This window comes from Schistocerca gregaria, chromosome 11 (genome assembly GCF_023897955.1).
Source record: "Schistocerca gregaria isolate iqSchGreg1 chromosome 11, iqSchGreg1.2, whole genome shotgun sequence".
Taxonomy (NCBI): Eukaryota; Metazoa; Arthropoda; class Insecta; order Orthoptera; family Acrididae; genus Schistocerca; species Schistocerca gregaria.
Genome location: NC_064930.1, coordinates 148,899,811 through 148,920,736, shown reverse-complemented (window position 1 = coordinate 148,920,736; position 20,926 = coordinate 148,899,811). Strand labels below are relative to the sequence as shown.

At 42.7% G+C, this 20,926-nt stretch overlaps 1 protein-coding gene across 1 annotated transcript in view; it reads right to left on the bottom strand.

Annotated features, from left to right (window-relative positions):
• The window catches only part of LOC126295473 (neuralized-like protein 4), a 254,899-nt gene that overhangs the window by 10,918 nt on the left and 223,055 nt on the right, over positions 1 to 20,926 (bottom strand). The window contains exons 28-29 of the mRNA XM_049988010.1: positions 12,329 to 12,596; positions 4,404 to 4,698 (exon numbers count right to left, since the gene is read on the bottom strand). Of these exons, the coding sequence (XP_049843967.1) occupies positions 4,404 to 4,698; positions 12,329 to 12,596 (563 nt within the window). The remainder of the gene's footprint in view (positions 1 to 4,403; positions 4,699 to 12,328; positions 12,597 to 20,926) is intronic.

Here is a 20,926-nt window from a genome sequence, read left to right as displayed (position 1 = left end):
GCGATGTGTGGGAACAGTCGAACACAGCTTAACAAAAATGGCATCCTGCCTACACAGACGATTGTATCTAACGATTTATATGAGTTACGAGTTGAAAAGAGATCTGTCTGCCCGCAACTGTAAAATGTTCTTACACAATGGTTCTCAAATATGTTGTTGTTGTGGTCTTCAGTCCTGACACTGGTTTGATGCACCTCCCCGTGCTACTCCGTCCTGTGCAAGTTTCTTCATCTTCCAGTACCTACTGCAGCCTACATCCTTCTGAATCAGCTTAGTGTATTCCTCTCTTGGCCTCCCTCTACGATTTTTAGCCTCCACGCTGCCTTCCAGTAATAAATTGGTGATCCCTTGATGCCTCAGAACGTGTCCTACCAACCGGTCCCTTCTCCTTTTCTTTCTATTTTTTATATATATATATATATATATATATATATATATATATATATATATATATATATATATAAAATAGAAAGAAACTTCCACATGGGAAACATATATTAAAAACAAAGATTCCAAGACTTACCAAGCGGGAAAGCGCCGGCAGACAGGCACAATGAACAAAACACACAAACACACACACAGAATTACTGGTTTTCGCAACTGATGGTTGCTTCTTCAGGAAGGAGAGGGAAAGACGAAAGGATGTGGGTTTTAAGGGAGAGGGTAAGGAGTCATTACAATCCGGGAGCGGAAAGACTTCCCTTAGGGGTGAAAAAAGGACAGGTGTACACTCGCGCACACACACACACGCACACATATCCAACCGCATATACACAGCCACAAGCAGACATATTTAGGCAAAGAGTAAGGGCAGAGATGTCAGTTGAGGCGGAAGTACAGAGGCAAAGAAGTTGTTGAAAGACAGGTGAGGTATGAGCGGCGGCAACTTGAAATTAGCAGAGGTTGAGGCCTGGCGGATATCGAGAAGAGAGGGTATACTGAAGGGCGAGTTCCCATCTCCGGAGTTCGGATAGGTTGGTGTTGGCGGGAAGTATCCAGATAACTCGGAAGGTGTAACACTGTGCCAAGATGTGCTGGCCGTGCACCACGGCATGTTTAGCCACAGGGTGATCCTCATTACCAACAAACACTGTCTGCCTGTGTCCATTCATGCGAATGTACAGTTTGTTGCTGGTCATTCCTACATAGAAAACGTCACAGTGCAGGCAGGTCAGTTGGTAAATCACGTGGGTGCTTTCACACGTGGCTCTCCCTTTGATCGTGTACACCTTCCGGGTTACAGGACTGGAGTAGGTGGAGGTGGGAGGGTGCATAGGACAGGTTTTACACAGTGGGCAGTTACAAGGGTAGGAGCCAGAGGGTAGGGAAGGTGGTTTGGGGATTTCATAGGGACGAACCGAGAGGTTACGAAGGTCAGGTGGACGGCGGAAAGACACTCTTGGTGGAGTGGGGAGGATTTCATGAAGGATGGATCTCATTTTGGGGCAGGATTTTAGGAAGTCGTATCCCTGCTGGAGAGCCACATTCAGAGTCTGATCCAGTCCCGGGAAGTATCCTGTCACAAGTGGGGCACTTTTGGGGTTCTTCTGTGAGAGGTTCTGGTTTTGAGGGGATGAGGAAGTGGCTCTGGTTATCTGCTTCTGTACCAGTTTGGGAGGGTAGTTGCGGGATGCGAAAGCTGTTTTCAGGTTGTTGGTGTAATGGTTCAGGGATTCAGGACTGGAGCAGATTCGTTTGCCACGAAGGCCTAGGCTGTAGGGAAGGGACCGTTTGATATGGAATGGGTGGCAGCTGTCATAATGGAGGTACTGTTGCTTGTCCACATCAAACCCACCAACAACCTTTCGTAACCAAGGTTTTGGATGCGTATGTCACGATTGGGACATAGTAGACCAGTATAGAACCTTTGTACTCTGTCAGTGATCAATCACATTACACAAGTAGATTTTCTGTTTTCTTAATGTCTATTTTATTGTCTGCTTTATTTTCGAGACACGTGACGGAGGTCGTATTTTCACGAAACACGGCGAAGATGGCACGAAGATTTGATATTTTTTCTCTAACTACTGTTTGACTTTGTATGTATATAAAGCGTGGGACAGAGCAACTTGCTTATTTACAAATTCGATTAAAAAAAGTATGCAGATATATTATATACACTTAATACTTTGAACAACACCAAGTACAACACTTAAATTTTACTTTTACACTGTTTCAAAGATATCCTCACGCAAATGGCATCGATTACTTTCAATACACTCCGTTAATTGAACTCTGAAGTTTCGTTGAACTCTTTCCGGCATATTGACGTGCGTGTTGCCGACAGCTCGACAAAGTGTCGTCCTTCAGCTCCTGGGAAAAATCCCTGCAAGCTAGTTCTTTTATATAGCCCAATAAAAAATAGTCACAAGAGGCTAAACTGGGCAATGCAAATAATATGCACCTACCACCTAACAGTGAAATCACAAATACCGACAAGTGTTAAGGGCCTCTGAAGATTGTAGTTTCCCTGCTCAGTTACAAGCAAAAATATTTACAGACACAGTAAGGTTTTACAAGGTGCCCCATTTTAATTCACGTCGGTTAATTCAGTTACGCGCTAAGTAAAGCTGGCCACTCAACTCGAGACCATGAGGTAAGTAGTGCCGCTGAACACAGTTAGACGGCGCGAGAGGTGGAACACTTTCCCGCCCGTCTTCGAGTACTGGCAACTCGTGGGCTCGAGTGACTCGTGGCAATCAGTCGGTATAAATTTTGATGCGAATGTAAGACCGATTTATAGATACACATTTCAGAGAAACTTGTCTCAAAATTTGGTACTTAGGTATATTTGTAGCGAGAAACACACAGTTAACGAATACTGTTGTAATACAAAGCAGTGGTTAGAAGAAAACTGGCTTTCAAGTCAGCTTCGAAACTTTTGTGACAATGTCTCGCATTCGGTTGTGCATTTAAATGTAAGTACATATACAACTATTAATCAAACTCATTTGCACGAGGATATAAAATGTGTGACACCCCACTGCATAACTACAGCGTCACAACTGTTAGATCACTAATGTTTGCAGCAAACCGAGAAATAACAGTCCGTACGAAGTATTCCGTTCTATGCACCTCAACGACTGGTACTCGGGGGTGTCGGGGCAGTCGACAAATCGCCGCTTAAAGAATAGAGGAACTCTGTCGGTGGCTCATAACGAGTCGTGTAGGTTGCCAATTAATAATAAGTTCAGTACATACACGGCCTGAGGTGCTACCCCACAATTTCAGCATCGGTTCTGGAGAAGAAAGTTTGATAGTAATGACCCAGGTAATTGAATTTTAAAATACGCACAACATAGAAAACTTTGCCTCGTAGCGGGACTTTGGATTTCGCCACGCTACACTCGTTCCCTCAGATATAAATTATACCGTCGCATCTGTACGAGCGCTCGACGGCAGAGAAAATGTATAAAAAAATGAAGGTACTAAAATTGTAACTCTTTCTGTTATCTACCCGCTTTTGTCTCTTGAGAGTGGAAGATTAACTTACTTATTAGCTAGTCTCGGTCGGATGAAGACGAAAAAAATTTATTGGTGTGCAGACGTATTTTGGAAGCTTGTATGAAATTTGGAGGATGGAAGCAGCAACATAAAATACATTGCATTCAATATAAAGATGGTTTTGATTTGTATACATTAGTAATTTCTGGACAATGAAATTTATTGCAAGATTTCGGAAAAGCTACTACTTTTCATGCAGAAATGAAGTACGAGATTTTTGGAGAACAAGAACTGGACGCTGCACGAAAGAAGACATGTTAACACGGTAAAGGATGAACTCTTATCCATGCCATTTCCCCCTGTCAGTTACATTTTGTTATTCTCTGTTCTTCTCAAATAATTTTTGTAGTGGAAATTGGTTTGACTTTTGCTCAGAAACGCCACAAGGACCACCCCAACAATAGCTTTTCCGAATATCGAAGTCCGATAACTTTTCTGTAATACGAAGTGGGATTTGTGTTTCAGTTTCCCCTTTTCGAAGTCATTAACGATTTTAAAACCCCCTTTTCATTCACCATTTCTTCCCACATTTTCAACCTTTTGTTTTCTTCTCTCTTATCTTATCTTATATTTTTCTTTTTTATTAACCACTACAACTGGCTCCCGCAACAGGACGCAATTTTCGGATGTGTCGTTTTTGAACAAATTTGAAACATTAATTTGTATTTTTCCCCAATAGAGAATAACCAAAAATGCTTTCTTTTCTTCTCTTTTTTCTTTTTTATTAACCACTACAGCCTCATGGTCAAAGCTTACTGCATGTGGTTTAGTTTGCACATTAGCAAAACAGAGTGAGTGAGTGAGTGAGTGAGTGAGTGAGTGAGTGAGTGAGTGTGAGAGAGAGAGAGAGAGAGAGAGAGAGAGAGAGAGAGAGAGAGAGAGAGAGCCGTACGCTGTACCTGCACCAGCCCGCTATCTGCAGCAGTATCTCGGCAGACTGCGAGGCGGCCACGTCCGCGACCGTCGTCCCCGAGCCGGCGTCCGCAGTGCCGCTCCCCACCACAGCCGGTGCGGCGGGAACGGCCGGGTCGGGCGCCCCGGTCGGCGTCCCCGCGGCGGACACTGACGCCGGCGCCGCCGTCGCGCAAGACTTGCGGCGCGCGGTCAGGCCGGGCGGCGGGGAGGGCGGCCGCAGCCTGCGCACGCACTGCTCGCAGAAGCAGGAGCCCGCGTCGCCCGGCAGGAAGAAGCCGTCTGTCGGCAGAAATGCGAGCACTCCTACAGGACTTACGTCTCGCCACACGTTCCCAGCTCAGACGTAACGCAGGACTTCCGACAGAGGATCGTGTGGTGTCACAAGGCTTGGGCCTCTCCCACTCTCATTACATCGACCACAACTTATACGAATAATTGTAAGAACAGTTATTATTATCTTCTTTATGTTTGTTTTTGGGTTTTCAGAAATACTGTGGGAAGAAAGTTTATTTATGTTACAGATAATGTGGACGACGTCGCCTGACGATCGCCACGGAAGTTCGACGTAGCGGCAAGTGGGCGAGGAATAAAACGAATGCCGCAAACTACAGCGAGCCGCGGAAGAGCCCGGGCCGCGAGGGCGTCCAGCTTTCTAGGTCGTCGTCGGACGAAGTCGAAGGAAGAGCAACTCTGCTTTCTCTTTGTAAACAGATCGAATGAGTCTAGAAAGGTTCATGTAAAACATATAGGCAGGTGACACATTAGGTGGGACCCGATGCCTGTAATACTTCCACAGTTATTAAAAAGTTGTTAAACGGCAAAACCAATAGTTCATCATTTATATAGATGAAAAGTAGTAGAGATATAGGAAAGGAAGAGTCACAGCATCAGAACAAAAAGTGATACATCGCTCAGCAACGAAGGAGGATGTAAACAGCGGGCGTTACGTAGTGAAAACAAATTGACTGATGTAATTAAGCATAAAGCCACGTAACACTGCAATCGTCAAAAAATTCACTACGCGAAACCCCACTCGCACATTTCTTACGTGGTGTCTTCGAGTCTGCGGATTGAGGGAATAGGGCTAATGTATTATTTCTCAACTCACGAGAAGCATTTGACATGTAACCTATCAATGTCTGATATAATCTTACACAAAATGTTTACACCGAGACAAGTAGCGTACGACAGCTATTACAGTTAGGAAACGCGGGTGCATCTCAAGTGTGACTCACAGCGCGTACGTTAACTGGACTGTATTTGTTCCCTATTTAAGTGAATGTCTTAGAAGAAAGATTAAGGAAAGGCAAACCTACGTTTCTAGCATTTTTAGACTTTGAGAAAGCTTTTGACAATGTCGACTGGAACACTCTCTTTCAAATTCTGAAGGTGGTAGGGGTAAAATACAGGAAGCGACAGGCTATTCACAATTTGTACAAAAACCAGATGGCAGTTATAAGAGTAGAGGGGCATGAAAGGGAAGCAGTGGTTGGGAAGGGAGTGAGACAGGGTTGTAGTCTCTCCCTGATGTTTCTCAATCTGTATATTGAGCAAGCAGTGAAGGAAACAAAAGAAAAATTCGGAGTTGGCATTAAAATCCATAGAGAAGAAATAAAAACTCTGAGGTTCACCGATGACATTGTAATTCTGTCAGAGACAGCAAAGGACTTGGAAGAGCAGTGGAGAGTGTCTTGAAAGGAGGGTATAAGATGAACATCAACAAAAGCAAAATGAGGGTAATGGAATGTAGTCGAATTAAGTGGGGTGATGCTGAGGGAATTAGATTAGGAAATGAGACACTTAAAGTAGTAAAGGAGTTTTGCTATTGTGGAGCAAAATAACTGATGATGGTCGAAGTAGAGAGGATATAAAATGTAGTCTGGCAATGGCAAGGAAAATGCTTCTGAAGAAGAGAAATTTATTAACATCGAGTATAGAAGGAAGTCATTTCTGAAAGTATTTGTATGGAGTGTAGCCATGTATGGAAGTGAACAAGGTCCCAAGTTCGAGTCTCGGTCGGGCACACAGTTTTAATCTGCCAGGAAGTTTCATGGATGATAAATAGTTTGGACAAGAAGGGAATAGAAGCTTTTGAAATATGGTGCTACAGAAGAATGTTGAAGATTAGATGGGTATATCACATAACTAATCAGGAAGTATTGAATAGAATTGGGGAGAAGAGAAGTTTGTGGCACAACTTGACTAGAAGAAGGGATCGGTTGGTAGGACATGTTTTGAGGCATCAAGGGATCACTAATTTAGCATTGGAGGGCAGCGAGGAGGGTAAAAATCGTAGAGGGAGACCAAGAGATGAATACACTACACACATTCAGAAGGATGTAGGTTGCAGTAGGTACTGGGAGATGAAAATGTTTACACAGGATAGAGTAGCATGGAGAGCTGAAAAAGACCACAACAACAACAATGCCATATGCGCTAAAAGAGGAAAATGTGCACTTGAAATGCAGTGAACAATTGAAACTAGCCAATGGTGTGGAATTAAACACTTCATTTCAAATACATTGATTGCCTCAGTGGAAACGAGTAATGAAAGCCAAATTTCTGTAGCAAACTGACAAAAATGACTTCATTGTTCTGCAAGGTGATTAATGCTTGACTGTCAAAAGGTGGGAATAAAATAAAATCTGAAGCTGATAACACATTTAAAACATTCCATAATTATGTGAATATATTTTAATTCACTTGATAGCTACCAGCCACAGAAATCCGTTTTGTTTTCATTTGAAGTGAGAGCATTAAACGAAGAGGAAACAGCAAAATCGCTACATGTAAATACAGGTCATGTGGAGACTACCCAATTCCCCAGTATAAGTCAGACTGCTCTGCGCATGAGCCTCGGGTCTACAATATTTCTGAACAGGGGCAATACTAGACAATGGTGCCCCCCCCCCCCCCTCCCTCAAGCGTTTGAGACAATACATAAAATATATATGTTGGAGGAAATGTAATACATGTTATTTGGTCGTAAGTGTGCTGATGTGCAGTGCCACGTCTCTTCACAGAGCATTCTTCTATCGCTCATCACTGTACTTTGCTCTGTGGAATTGAATGTATATGTTTTGTAATGGCTGCCATCGAACTATATTCAGGACAGTGGAAATTAAAATGTCCTGTGGTGCCTCTCTTGCTCTCAGCCATCTGGTTTGACATCCTGCCCCTCTTAAAACTAAACCCCTTGCAATTAATAATGGATGGGATTATTCGTAATCAGGAGAGTAAGAAATCTTCAGAAAATCTGCACTCTTTATCGTCTACTAGCTTATAACTTGCTGTTTTGTTGCGACATAAAATTAAATATAGAATACATAAAACCAGTAAAGACATGAGACAAGCACAACAGTACAGATTTCTTCAATCCTTAGTTCCTAGCATTTTTTCCTCTCTAATCTTGCTACAGCTTTACATGGCGTGCTTTCCTTTCTGCAGAAGGATATATTACCTCAAAGTTTGTCAAACGTTTTGCTACACGAAAAATCGAAATGTCATTATCTAATACTGAATAAGCTCTCAATAGAAATAATACCGAAGACTGGTGTGGTTTCTCGATCTGATTACCACTATTTTGTCACTGTCTGCCAGATAAAACAAAATAGGCCTTTCTAATACTGCAGCAATTTTGTAACACACGCCAAGTAAATAAGACTGCTTTGGCAATAATGATCATTTTTATAAGACAACAGAATACAATTCACAAAGTATCAATATAAAAAGCCTATTAGGCCTACAACAAGCAAAACGTTTTATGTTAGGAAATAGTTTCACATTTCATCCATATGCTCCAGTTTCTCAAGCACAGGATCGAAAAGTAGTAGAACAAAATTTTTATATAAATTTGTAATCGTCATATTCTTTCACATTTGTGCGATGTCCCTGTTTCTTCTCCTTCCTCGTTCTAACAGACAATCTCGTCATCACTAATTCTGTAACTATTTCTGCCATTGTCGAAAGTTATTTGCCAGTTAACTTCACTATCCCTGCCAGAATCACCAATTTAGTTATCCTGCGATTATTCTCCGATTAGGTGTCGTTACACGTTCGTACAATGCGTTTTCCGCACTACTTCCAAAATAGGATTTAAGCGGTTGCTAGCCGGGGATTGTACAACTGTCCCATACTAGTGTAGTGATCTGGCCAAAAAATTTTTGTGAATGTTTCATTTTCTAAGATGCACCGAGAAGGTAATATGTAATGTTTCTTACCTCTTATTCCTGTTAGTTGTTTATCTCCACTCTGGTAGTCTGAATCTACGGGTTTTGTTACTAATTATAACAATGCTTACCATTTGCAAACCCAACGAACCACATAATCAGACAGCGATCGGTATATAACTGTTCGGCTTTACTGCTCAGCTTGTACAGCCCCGTTGTCTTTTATCCACAGGAAAGTTTATTTGCAGATGCGATGAGGCTTCCCCTGATAGAGACATTGTGTACACTGTGCACGCCTTCAGAAATCAACTAAGAATGTATTCAAAAATCAACAGGGATGTGTCTCAAAACCATATTATTAATCGATAAACCAGCGTGTGCCGGATGCTAGGTGCATTGTGAAACAATTTTTTTTTTTTTTTTTCGACAATATGAATCCCCCTCCACCACCGTGACCCCCCAAACTGCCACTCGGGTAAGATCAAAAGTCTACTTTATTTACATTCACAGTCTGGAACTTAGCAGGTGCGGTAGGGGATTATAAAATATATTGATCGGCCCCACCTGACTATCTCTGTAACTGGTAGTATGCTAATTTTAATTTCAAAACTTAAAGGTAAATGTGTTTTAATGGTATCAGTTGGGGGCTAGTGAGGAGTTACTCGAATACAAACGTGCCACTCCCCGCGCAAGTGAATGCTGATGCTGTGTGCGCTACGAACCTCGGTAAGTCACCGTTTTGACAAAAGACACTCTAGGATAGTCCCGCTAATCCACTCTCGTAGGCACACACTGCAATTATACGAGTCATAATTATATTGAGGAGGCCCGAGTAGTAGTGTCGGTTAGCCACAAATATAAATAACAGAACTGCAGTGACGTTCAAATGCGACTGCAGTTACAGGCATCAATAGTTACAGTCGTGTTTGGCACCAGTTGTTTAAGATGAGAGGACACGAAAGACAGAGGTATCGCCCTTTACTTGCCTTACATTTTATTTTCATCAGTTATGTTAAACATAATTTTCTTCAAAAATCAAGTACTTACTACAAAGAGTGTCTTTACTCACATTATCCATTACTAGAAATCCCGAAGTCTATCCCGAGCACTCGGTAGTTTAACATAGTTACATAAAAAACAGTATTCCGTCTGAGCCCAGAGACCTCTCGTGGCACTGCACTGAATGGATATTTGAATGTTGTGCAGGGGCAGTTGAATTTAGTGAAAGTATACTTCTAATTGTTGTTGTTTATATGCCCCCTAAGTCTGATTTCAGAACACTTCTGCTCAAGCTAGAGAGGGCTCTCGATTCACTTTGTAGGAAGTACCAGAGATTAGTTATATGTGGTGACTTCAATATCCTAAATTCGTATGATCTGATGCAGACTGTGTTTTTCCAAATAGAGTGCAGGGGAACAGTAGCACAGGCACAGACAATATTTTTATTCACTATTCATTACAAGATGGGCATTCTGTTAGTAAAAGCACGAATGGCCTTTCAGACTGTGATGCACAAATTTAATATTAAAAGACTTTTGTACTAAAAGAAATGCCACATGTAATTATAAACTATGCAGGAAAGTTAATCCATCAGCAATAGAGATTTTTCCTCAAACGTTGTCAAGGAAGAGTGGCAGGATGTTTCCAGTGATGATAACATAGATGATAAATATAATGCTTTCCTTAACACATTTCTTATACACTTTGATTAGATTAGTTTAGTACTTGTCCCATAGATTATGAATACGACACTTCGTAATGATGTGGAACGTGTCAGGTTAATAAAAGGTGTCTATAGAAGATATTACATTGCACAAAATATTACATGGCATTTAATATTATTAATTTTTTAATTTTTCCCTTTTTTTTCGTGGGTGTTGGGGAAATTACCCACTTATTATATCCAAAAAGTCATCTAATGAGTAGAAGGAGTTTCCATTAAGAAATTCTTTTATTTCCTTTTAAATGCTATGTGGCTATCTGTCAGACTATTGAGGCTATTAGGTAAGTTACCAAAGACTTTTGTGGTAGCATAATTTACCCCCTTCTGAGCCAAAGTTAGATTTAACCTTGAGTAGTGAAGATCATGCTTTCTCCTAGTGTTGTAGCCATTTACACTGCTGTTACTTTTGAATTCATTCGGATTGTTAACAACAAATTTCATAAGTGAATATATATATATTGTGAGGCTACAGTGGAGATCCCTAGCTATTTAAATAACTGCTTGCAGGATGATCTTGGATGAACTTCAGCAATTATTCTGATTACACGCTTTTGTGCAATGAACACTGTTTTACTCAATGATGAGTTACCCCAGAATATGATGCCACACGAAAGTAGAGAATGAAAATAGGCTGGTAAGCTAATTTACTCAGATGTATATCACCAAAATTTCCAATGACCCTAATAGCATAAGTAGCTGAACTCAAACGTTTCAGCAGATCCTCAGTGTGTTTTTTCCAGTTGAACCCCTCATCATTGCATACACCTAGAAATTTTGAATATTCTACCTTAGCTACCGGTTTCTGAACCAAGTCTACATTTATTAATGGTGTCATTCCATTTACTGTGTGGAACTCTATATACTGTGTTTTGTCGAAGTTTAATGAGAGCCCATTTGCAGAGAATGACTTTATAATTTTCTGAAAAACATCGTTTACAATTTCACAAGTTAATTCTTGTCTGTGGGGTGTAATAGCTATACTTGTATCATCGGCAAAAGGTACCAGCTTTGCATCTTCGTGAATATAGAATGGCAAGTCATTAATATATATTAAGAACAGCAGAGGACCCAAGACAGAACCTTGCGGCACCCCATTCTTGATTGTTCCCCAGTTTGAGAAACGACATGTTTTTTGCATATTATGTGAACTGCTTATTTCAACTTTCTGCACTCTTCCAGTTATGTATGATTTAAACCATTTGAGAACTTTCCCATTCATACCACAGTTCTTGAGCTTATATAGAAGTATTCCATGATTTACACCATCAAAAGCCTTTGATAGATCACAAAAAATCCCAACGGGTGACTTCCGGTTACTCAGAATATTTAATATTTCGTTAGTGAAAGTATATATAGCATTTTCCATTGAAAATACCTTTTGGAAACCAATCTGACAATTAGTTTAAATTCTATTTTTACAAATGTGTGAAGCTACTCTACAATACAGCACTCTTTCAAAATTTTTGGATAAGGCAGTCAGATGAGAGATTGGGCAGTAGTTGTTGACATCAGACGTGTCCCCTTTTTTGTGCAGTGGTTTAACAATGGCATACTTCAGTCTATCTTGGAAAATACCCTGCTTCAGAGAGCTATTACATATGTGGCTGAGAATCCCATTTATTTCTTGGAAACAAGCTTTTATTAACCTGCTGGAAATGCCATCAATTCCATGTGAGCTTTTATTCTTGAGAGAGTTTGTTATCTTCCTAATTTCAGCAGGAGAGGTGGGTGGAATTTCAATGGTATCAAACGGTGTGAGAACTGCTTTCCATTAGAACGTTCTAAACGGGATACTAGCAGTAATAGGCAGCCCGGGTGGCTGACTAGGGGGGTAAGGATATCATGTAGAACAAAGCAGGAATTATATCGAAATGTTGGAAGTACTCACAATCGAGCTACAGTAGCCCATTACAAACAGAACTGTAAGGTGCTTAAAAATATTGTGAGTGTAACCGATTTCAGGGCAGTCATTTAGCAGTACAGGTAAACTGTGCCAATTAGAAGACCGAGGACACACCTGGTAAGCCGAGAAAGCTGCGGAAGCGCGCGCACACCGTGTGGTAGTCGCACTTCCTGGCGGGGGCGGCCGGCGGGGCAGTCACGGACGCGGGCGCGCAGAGTCGGCCGCCTCCGGAGGACGGGCAGCTGGCGGACGCGGGGACGGCCGCGGACGCGGAGGCGGCCGGGGTGCCGGCGGGGGGCGTGCCCGCCGCCCAGCTGTCCAGCCCGCCGCCGCCCGGGGTCGACGCCGGCGTGGCGCGCCGCGAGGCGGTCCCTCCGGACACCTGCGGAAAGCGGCTCACGGTGACAGAGCTTCCGGTAGACCGGTCTACTCGTCTGAGGAGCTCGAAAGTGAGTACCTCAACTGGTGATCTAGGATGGAGCTGAATGTGGTTCAAATACGTAAAATACTCAGTCGACTGAAACTACACAGTTCCAGAGACCTTCCGAGCCTCAAACTTCTGCGATGTGCATACGCAGACTGGAGCCACAAATGAAAATTTCTACCGAGTACAAGTTACAAGGTTTTGTTCGTCACTTCAGTCTACATGCATACATACACAAAACTTACTGTAGTGGAGGGGCGGGCAAACGTCACATGCGGCACGAGTGCCGCTCGCGTGCAACCGTCGACCGGGATACTGGCGACAGCCGACGGCTCGCGGCGGTGCAGTGCCGGGCCGAGCTGTGGACCACTATGTAGTGAACGTTGTCTTTCAAGAACCGGAAAATGCAGAGTCAATCAACGAAACGGAGAAGTGAAGATTTGCTGTCTTTTGAAAAGGAATGGGAGAATCATCCTAAAAGCCGTCGAAGAAGCTGTCGATTCAGACGGCTTAAATTGGGAACGTTTGGTGTCAGTGACAACAGACACAGCACCTGCAATGAAAGGGGAACAAGTGGGATTTGTTGGATTACTAAGAAAAAAGCTACAGCATACAGAAGAATCGCCGTACAGCATCCGCTGCATTTTGCACCGTGAAGTACTCTGTACAAAAGCAGCAAAACTAGGGGACGTTACGCAAGTGATTACTTGGGCAGTTTATTATTTGAGATCCCACTGGCTTACGTATAGGCAGTTTCACACGTACTTGGCTGAAATTGGGGAAGAGTGAGTGACGTACTGTACCACGGTGAAGTTCGCTGGCCTAGCCGTGGTAATGTACTAGAAAGATTTTCGGAGCTGAGAATACCGATAAATCAGTTTTTAAAGGACAAAGGAAGGTACGACCCCAAGTTAGAACATTCAGAGTGGGTTACCGACCTCACATTTTTAGTGGACATTACCGGACACACGAATGCATTGAACACAAGATTACAAGGAGAAAAATCAGCTAATTTGTGAAATGTCTGAAAAGGTGCAACCTTTCACTAGCAAGCGCGAGCTCTGGGAAAGACAGCTCTCGTCAGGGAACACAGTCCATTTCCCTACTCTGTCTACTGTGCGAGAACAGAATTGCAGAGAATGTGTTTCCGTACTTAGTGCAATAAAAGAGAAATTTCACAAGCGATTTGGGGATGTATCCCAAGCGTTTGACTGGTTCTCGAGACCATTTGGTGTTTCTGTAGATGATACTCATCCCAATTTGCAAAAGCAATTAATAGATCTACAGTGTAATTCTCGTCTGAGAGACAAGTTCCTTTCGGCAAAACGTATAATAGACTTTTATCACGACTTTCCACAGCAAGAGTTAACTCGTCTCCATCGTGAAGCCGCGAAGATAATGTCAGTGTTTGGCTTGGCATAAGTTTGTGGGAGATTTCTTTCTCTTATGAAAATTAATAAGTCTCAGTTAAGAGCAAACATCAGTGATGAAAATTTACGTAACACTTTGCGTTTGTCTGCGTGTAGAAATTTTGTTCCACACATTAAACGTCTTGTAAACTCCACCTGTCATAATGAAATAAAATGTACCGTAGGTAAAAGGCACTCTTTCAAACCACGATTTCTTTGAAGCACTGCTACTGACCTTATTTCTTCATTTAATAAAGCAAGCTACGGAACAAACTGCATTCCAGAGGAAAGAGTGGAGAGACGGTACGGTGGGGAGAGAAGCGGGTGGCCAGCTTGCCCCTGTGTGCACACGCAGAACACCTGCTAACTGCACGCGTGCATGTGCATGTGCATGTGCATGTACATGTGCATGTGCACCGCACACGTGCAGGATTGCTGCCCGCCCTTGTTGCAGTGTATGTTGAAACACTTTATGACTATCAGTATACTTTCAAATGCACAATTTCGTACACAGGAAATGGTGTCATGTTACTCACAAGGGGAGGCCTTGATGCTGGGATCACAGATTTACTTCAAACTTTGTACACCTTTAGTTGGCCATTGAAACAATTTAATGTGCAAGTAGTAAGACGCACTACTCTAGAATTCCGAGAAAATCCAGTTTTGTAGTACGAGTGTAAATTCTGTGATATTAAAAAGAAAATTGCACTTACACTATTCGTTCTCGCTACATTGGCAACGTCTCACCACTACGCAGGTCAACTGCCAAACGGGGGCCGCCTCCGCGTCTGCAGCTCGAAGTGTCGAGGTGTCAAGGTGTGAAGTAGTTCCGGGTAACTTACCAGATTGTACGTGCAAACGATTTTGTAGATCGCAACTGGTGTACATTTCCAGAAAAATATGATGTGTTTCTTCATTTACTTCTTGATAGTTATAAATGTATTTGATCTAATAATTATATTAAAAAACAAAGATGCTGTGACTTACCAAACAAGAAAGTGCTGGTAGATAGACACAATAAAAAACACACAAACACTTTTCAAGCTTTCGCAACACTCGGTTGCTTCATCAGGAAAGAGGGAAGGAGAGGGAAAGACGAAAGGATGTGGGTTTTAAGGGAGAGGGTAAGCAGTCATTCCAACCCCGGGAACGGAAAGACTTACCTCAGGGGGAAAAAGGGATAGGTGTGCGCGTGCGCGCCCACATACAGACACACACACACACACACACACACACACACACACACACACACACACACACACACAAGAAGACATATGTAAAGGCGAAGAGTTTGGGCAGAGATGTCAGTCGAGGCAGAAGTACAGAGGCAAAGATGTTGTTAAGTGACAAGTGACACCAACCTATCAGAACTCCAGAGATGGGAACTTGCCCTTCAATATATCCTCTCTTCCTGTTATCCACCAGGCCTCAACCTCTGCTAATTTCAAGTTGCCGCCACTCATACCTCACCTGTCATTCCACAACATCTTTGCCTCTGTACTTCTGCCTCAACTAACATCTGTGCCCAAACTCTTTGCCTTTACGTATGTCTTCTTGTGTCTGTATATGTGCGGATGCTGTGTGTGTGTGTGTGTGTGTGTGTGTGTGTGTGTGTGTGTGTGTGTACCTGTCCCTTTTTCCCACTTAGGCAAGTCTTTCCCTCTCCCTTAAAACCCACATCCTTTCGTGTTTCCCTCTCCTTCCCTCTTTCCTGATGAAGCAACCGAGGGTTGCGAAAGCTTGAAATTTGTGTGCATGTTTGTGTGTTTTTTATTGTGTCAATCTCCCAGCACTTTCTCATTTGGTAAGTCACAGCATCTTTGTTTTTTAATATATTTTTCCCTGGTGGGGTGTTTCTTTCTATTATGTTCTAATAATTAAATTGAATTAAAAATAGCATGCAGTCAGATAACAAGAAATTCACTGAAATTTTATGGAAATCCAACATTTTTTGAAATTATATTACGTCTCAAATGTCATATAAATTAAATAATATGAGGAGTGATCAAAAATGTAGATTAAAAATTAACTTTGAGCAGGAGTCGAACTGTCAGCTCGTACAAGTTCGCCTTCCGTAGCTCAAATGCCGAACACTTGACCAGTATTTTGCTTTTCCGCTCGCTGCGGGTTCATTTGTCAACTGTAATTTTTTTTATTTCTGCTTCACTGTTGTTATCTGAATTTACACGTTGTAATTTTGTCATTTGGAGGCAGTGAGTGAAGCTGTGGCCGCTAGAAAATGGAGGGCCGAGAGAAATAAGAACATTTCTGACCTGTTCTTCTGTTCAAGGTCAAAAGAGGGGCAAGAGCAGGGGAGGCGGCCAGAAACATTTTCACAGTGCCGGACAGAGCACGACAAGAAAATCGTTTTCTCTTTTTCAGGAGGATCATTTTGATGTTAGTGACTCTCCACATTCAGGAAGACATCTGTGCACTGACGAAGATCGTTTGGACACACTAATCGACAATTGTCCACATCGGTGTACTCGAGAACTGACAAATGTGGCAAACTGCGATCGTTCCACCGTCGTGAGACATTTACTCGCAGTGAAGGAGGTTCAAAACTTGGGTGTTCGGGCACTGCACGCTCTGAGCCAAGAATAACGAAAATCTGTGTGTGGCCCTACGTACAACACTCCTCTCTCGTTACCGATCGGCTCTCGAGTGACACCGACCGTTTCTACTGTGTATCGTTACCGGTGGTGAGACACTGCGTCTTTGCGGTAACGTAAGGAAACGAAAGGAATCGTCGAGCCCAAATGGAGTGGCAACTCTCCGGAGAAGGACACGGGAGCGTCGACAAAAGGTGATGTCGTGCGTCTGGTGGAATGGCAGTGTGGAGGGTAAAAATTGTAGAGGGAGACTCCTCTCTCGTTACCGATCGGCTCTCGAGCGACACCGACCGTTTCTACTGTGTATCGTTACCGGTGGTGAGACACTGCATCTTTACGGTAACGTAAGGAAAGGAAAGGAATCGTCGAGCCCAAATGGAGCGGCAACTCTCTGGAGAAAGACACGAGAGCGCCGACAAAAGGTGATGTCGTGCGTCTGGTGGAATGGCGACGGTGTCGTGTGCCAAGAATTGCTTCCCCGACATGTAACCGGCAGTGCCGAAATTTAGTGACGACGACTCAGATAGTCTAAGGACAACGACCGGGAAGACTGTGTGAGGAGATGCTACTCGATGATAACACCCATCCTCATTCTGCTAGACTGACAAAAACACGAGGGGGAGTCATTCCGCACCCACCTCGTTCACCTGATCTCGCAGCCTCAGATTTCCAGCTTTTCGGCTCTACGTCGGACAACCTCCGAGAAACTCGCTTCCCGGACGAGAATGTGCTCCGAACGTGGCTCGACGAGTTCTTCACTTCGTAACACTTGATTTCTACAGCCACGGAATCGAAAAGTTACCCCGGCACTGGCAGACTGTTGTAAATAGTGAAGGAGAATACGTTGTCGTCACGTAAGTTCTCTGTAATGCATATGTGCTACATTTATTAAACTTACGGAGAACTGCTACCAACTTCTGCACCGACCCAACTTGTAAAGATTTCGATAAATTAATTAAAATTTAAACAGCATTTTTTAACATTCTTCTATGAAAGATCAGTAATTAATAATTTATATTTGCAATGAAAATTTCTTTTCTTCGTGTGGAATGCATTTAGAAACAAGAAGAAGCCATTTTTCATTAAAAAAAATTACAATTACATTTGAGATAATTACCATAATAATTATGAATTTTATATTTCATGGCATAGATATTCGAAGTGAATGGAGAAAAAAAGAAAAAGGGGAAGAAAATAGTGACTGAAGTAACACTCGAGGCATCAATTACAGTTCTGAAGTGTTACCAATGTTTTTACAACTTTACGTATTTTACTCTCCACAGAAATGCTTGCAGAACAAACCTTTGTTTAAAAATTTGCATCAGCTATGAGCCAAACTGATGCCAACCTCGAGGCAGGCGAACACAAACTTAGGCCGGGAGGCACAGACCGTGCACTGTACACTGCATTCGGCCCATCTCTCATCTTGTGACAGCTCACCCCTAACTGTTCCATTCTGTCAGTCTCCCCCCCCCCCCCCCCCCCCCCCCCCCAAAGTATTTGTTCCTTCCCAAAACCAGAGGGCGAGCCACTGCAGAACACAGTTCTTCTGAGCCACACTTGAGGAATGACATCTTAGCATTAATTTTTTGCTTGTCTACGAGCAAAATTGTGCCAAATGATGTGTTTCTTGTGTGTGGTTTCTTTAACACAGCCACAGTGAGGGGTTTGTGATCTGCAATATCAGTAAGTCTGATTTAGGGTATAAGGGTATGTGAAAAACTTCAAAAATGCTTTTTTTGAGAATGTTGCATCAAACTACTATGGCACACACACACACACACACACACACACACACACACACACACACACACACATATATATATATATATATATATATATATATATATATATATACGAATGTCTAAACTGTGCAGTCTCCGTGTAATACACTATAGTACTGTGGTCAAAACAGAACGGTTCACACCAGTGAATGCCCGTTGATGAACTAGTATCTGGAGAAGTTGGAGATCGTGTAAAGGAGAATCCTATGAAAAATTACGGGCAATGTAGACAGAGGCTAGCTGTAAACTTTGGAGAAACAAAAATGACTACCAGAATGTGGAGAGGACATCAGAGACTGTGATGAAAACGAGGCTGATATTTCTTGGACACCCACACACATTGGACAAAAACAGATTATCCAAAAGTAGTCTATTAGACCTGGAACGAGAAGCCCACCACAACGTATATTAGAGAATCTCAGGAAAGACCTCGAAGGGTCTGACACCCCGGAAGCTCTCACGATAGAATGAGATGTTTTGAAATGAAATACAAAGGTCTGGAAGGGTTTAAAGTTTAAAGATGAACCACAAGAGACCAGAAGAACGTGGACAGACAACTAGAAATAATAATAGAGCAACTGTATGAAGGAATGTCAGGAACAGCAGAAACTCTGGTCAAAGAGGCCAAAATGAAGCTGTTGTGGTCAATTTGCCACTAATACAAAAAAGAATCCTTCGCTCTGTCGGCAAATAAGGGAGACATCTGTGCTCGACACCTACATAATATTTAAAGAACAGCAACGAGGAAACTGCTGGAAGCCACTGCAATGTGTATTTATTCACAGATACTGAGCTTCAGACAAATGACAATCTGCAAGTTACAAATTAACATTACATCAGGTCGAACAAAGGGTTTTTCACTTCAAATATACAATTACCAGCATACCCCCAATTCTTTAAACAGTCAAACTTCCACGTACGTTCGACTCCCATGTATAACAGATTCAAACATCTGGTTACTTCACACACGCGTTAATATGTTAAATATTTGCCTTTAAGCCTGTGAGTGAAGTTAAGGAAAAGTAAGGAATTGGGCTTAAAGTTTGTCAGAATTCATTAAGTGCTCTCATTCACAAATACTGAAGGAATAAAGTGCAGGTAATTTCCGCACGGTGAGTTACGTGGCCTCGAGACACTTACAGGCCCGCTACAAACATTTCATTCGTTTGCAAAGCTCCTCGAACTTACCGAGTTGGCACACTTACAAATGTTCTGCTAGTGTCCGTCTGGCCACAGGTCCGAGAGGTAATTGCGATCAATAAGTACCTTGTAGTCCTTCAAGAATTTCGAGGTTCGAACACCTAATATTTTAGAAATGAGGGGCAGAAATGAATACTCCCTACCGTCTGTGAAGGGAGGGGGGGACAGCAGGGGATGGGGGAGAGGGAGGGAGGGAGAGAGAGAGAGAGAGAGAGAGAGAGAGAGAGAGAGAGAGAGAGTGCGTACAGTTACGATTAAAAGACGGACCCGGTGGCCGAGCAGCAGCAGATGAGTACGTGCTGTTGCCCACAGAGTTTCTGAGTACGGGTCGAGAAAAACAAGGAAACTTTATGTAGTATTCTGTGCTCTATATTGCCTTGTTGGTCGTAAAAAGACAAATGAATCATATATAGAGTTGTATGTTCAGTCACGTATTGGGCTCGCTTGAGACTAGAGACTTTTGAATTAGTTCAAGTCTTGGCTGTTTGAATATGTGTAAGTAAGTGTAATGTTTAAGGAACAAGTTAGCTTGCAGAAATTATTGTCTGTGAAAACTGAAAATATAAAGTGATTGGACCGTAAAGTATTCTACGAGTACCAAAATTATTTCACGGATAGAGAAGTATTTTAATAAATTCCTTTAACAAGCTACAGTCTTCGGAGCAGAAGCTTTCGGGGAGATCGAAGTAGCCGATTACCCAGAGAAGAGGATTGGCTAACACAGCGTGCAAGTTAACTGAACTGAGAAACGTGAGTGCCTCGCAACTTGATACCACACCGTCTCTTGTCGTTTGCAAAACGTCAGAACCTAACGTAGCGCACCCCCACCAAGGCTCACCGCATTATCAGAGCCGTTCCCGTGTTCTCAGCAGTGGGGGAACACAAACGCCGCTTTCAACATAACCGCAAAGGAAAAACTCGCGAGACGTCAGGTCACACAACCCGGGAGCCGACCAAACGGAGCCACACCACCTCCGACAGTACATCCGATCCCGCGAAGCTGTAGTTCGTCGTCTAGATACAAACCACCACGACAGTGACGTACGGATGTAAGAGGTGCCCTTCACAGTCTTCTCACAGAGGAAAAATGGCCCGTACAGTTTTATCTGTGTCACTGAACAGAAGGCATTAACCTTCTGCAAATCTTGTTCGTGCTCCAAAATTTTGTGAGGATTTTCGCACTTCACACTGTGGTGAATAACTTAAGCAGATACAGGAAAGGTTGCTCCGTTACTGAATATCAGCTGTAAGGCGAAGTGTTCATCTGTGTGTGCTTCTCGTAC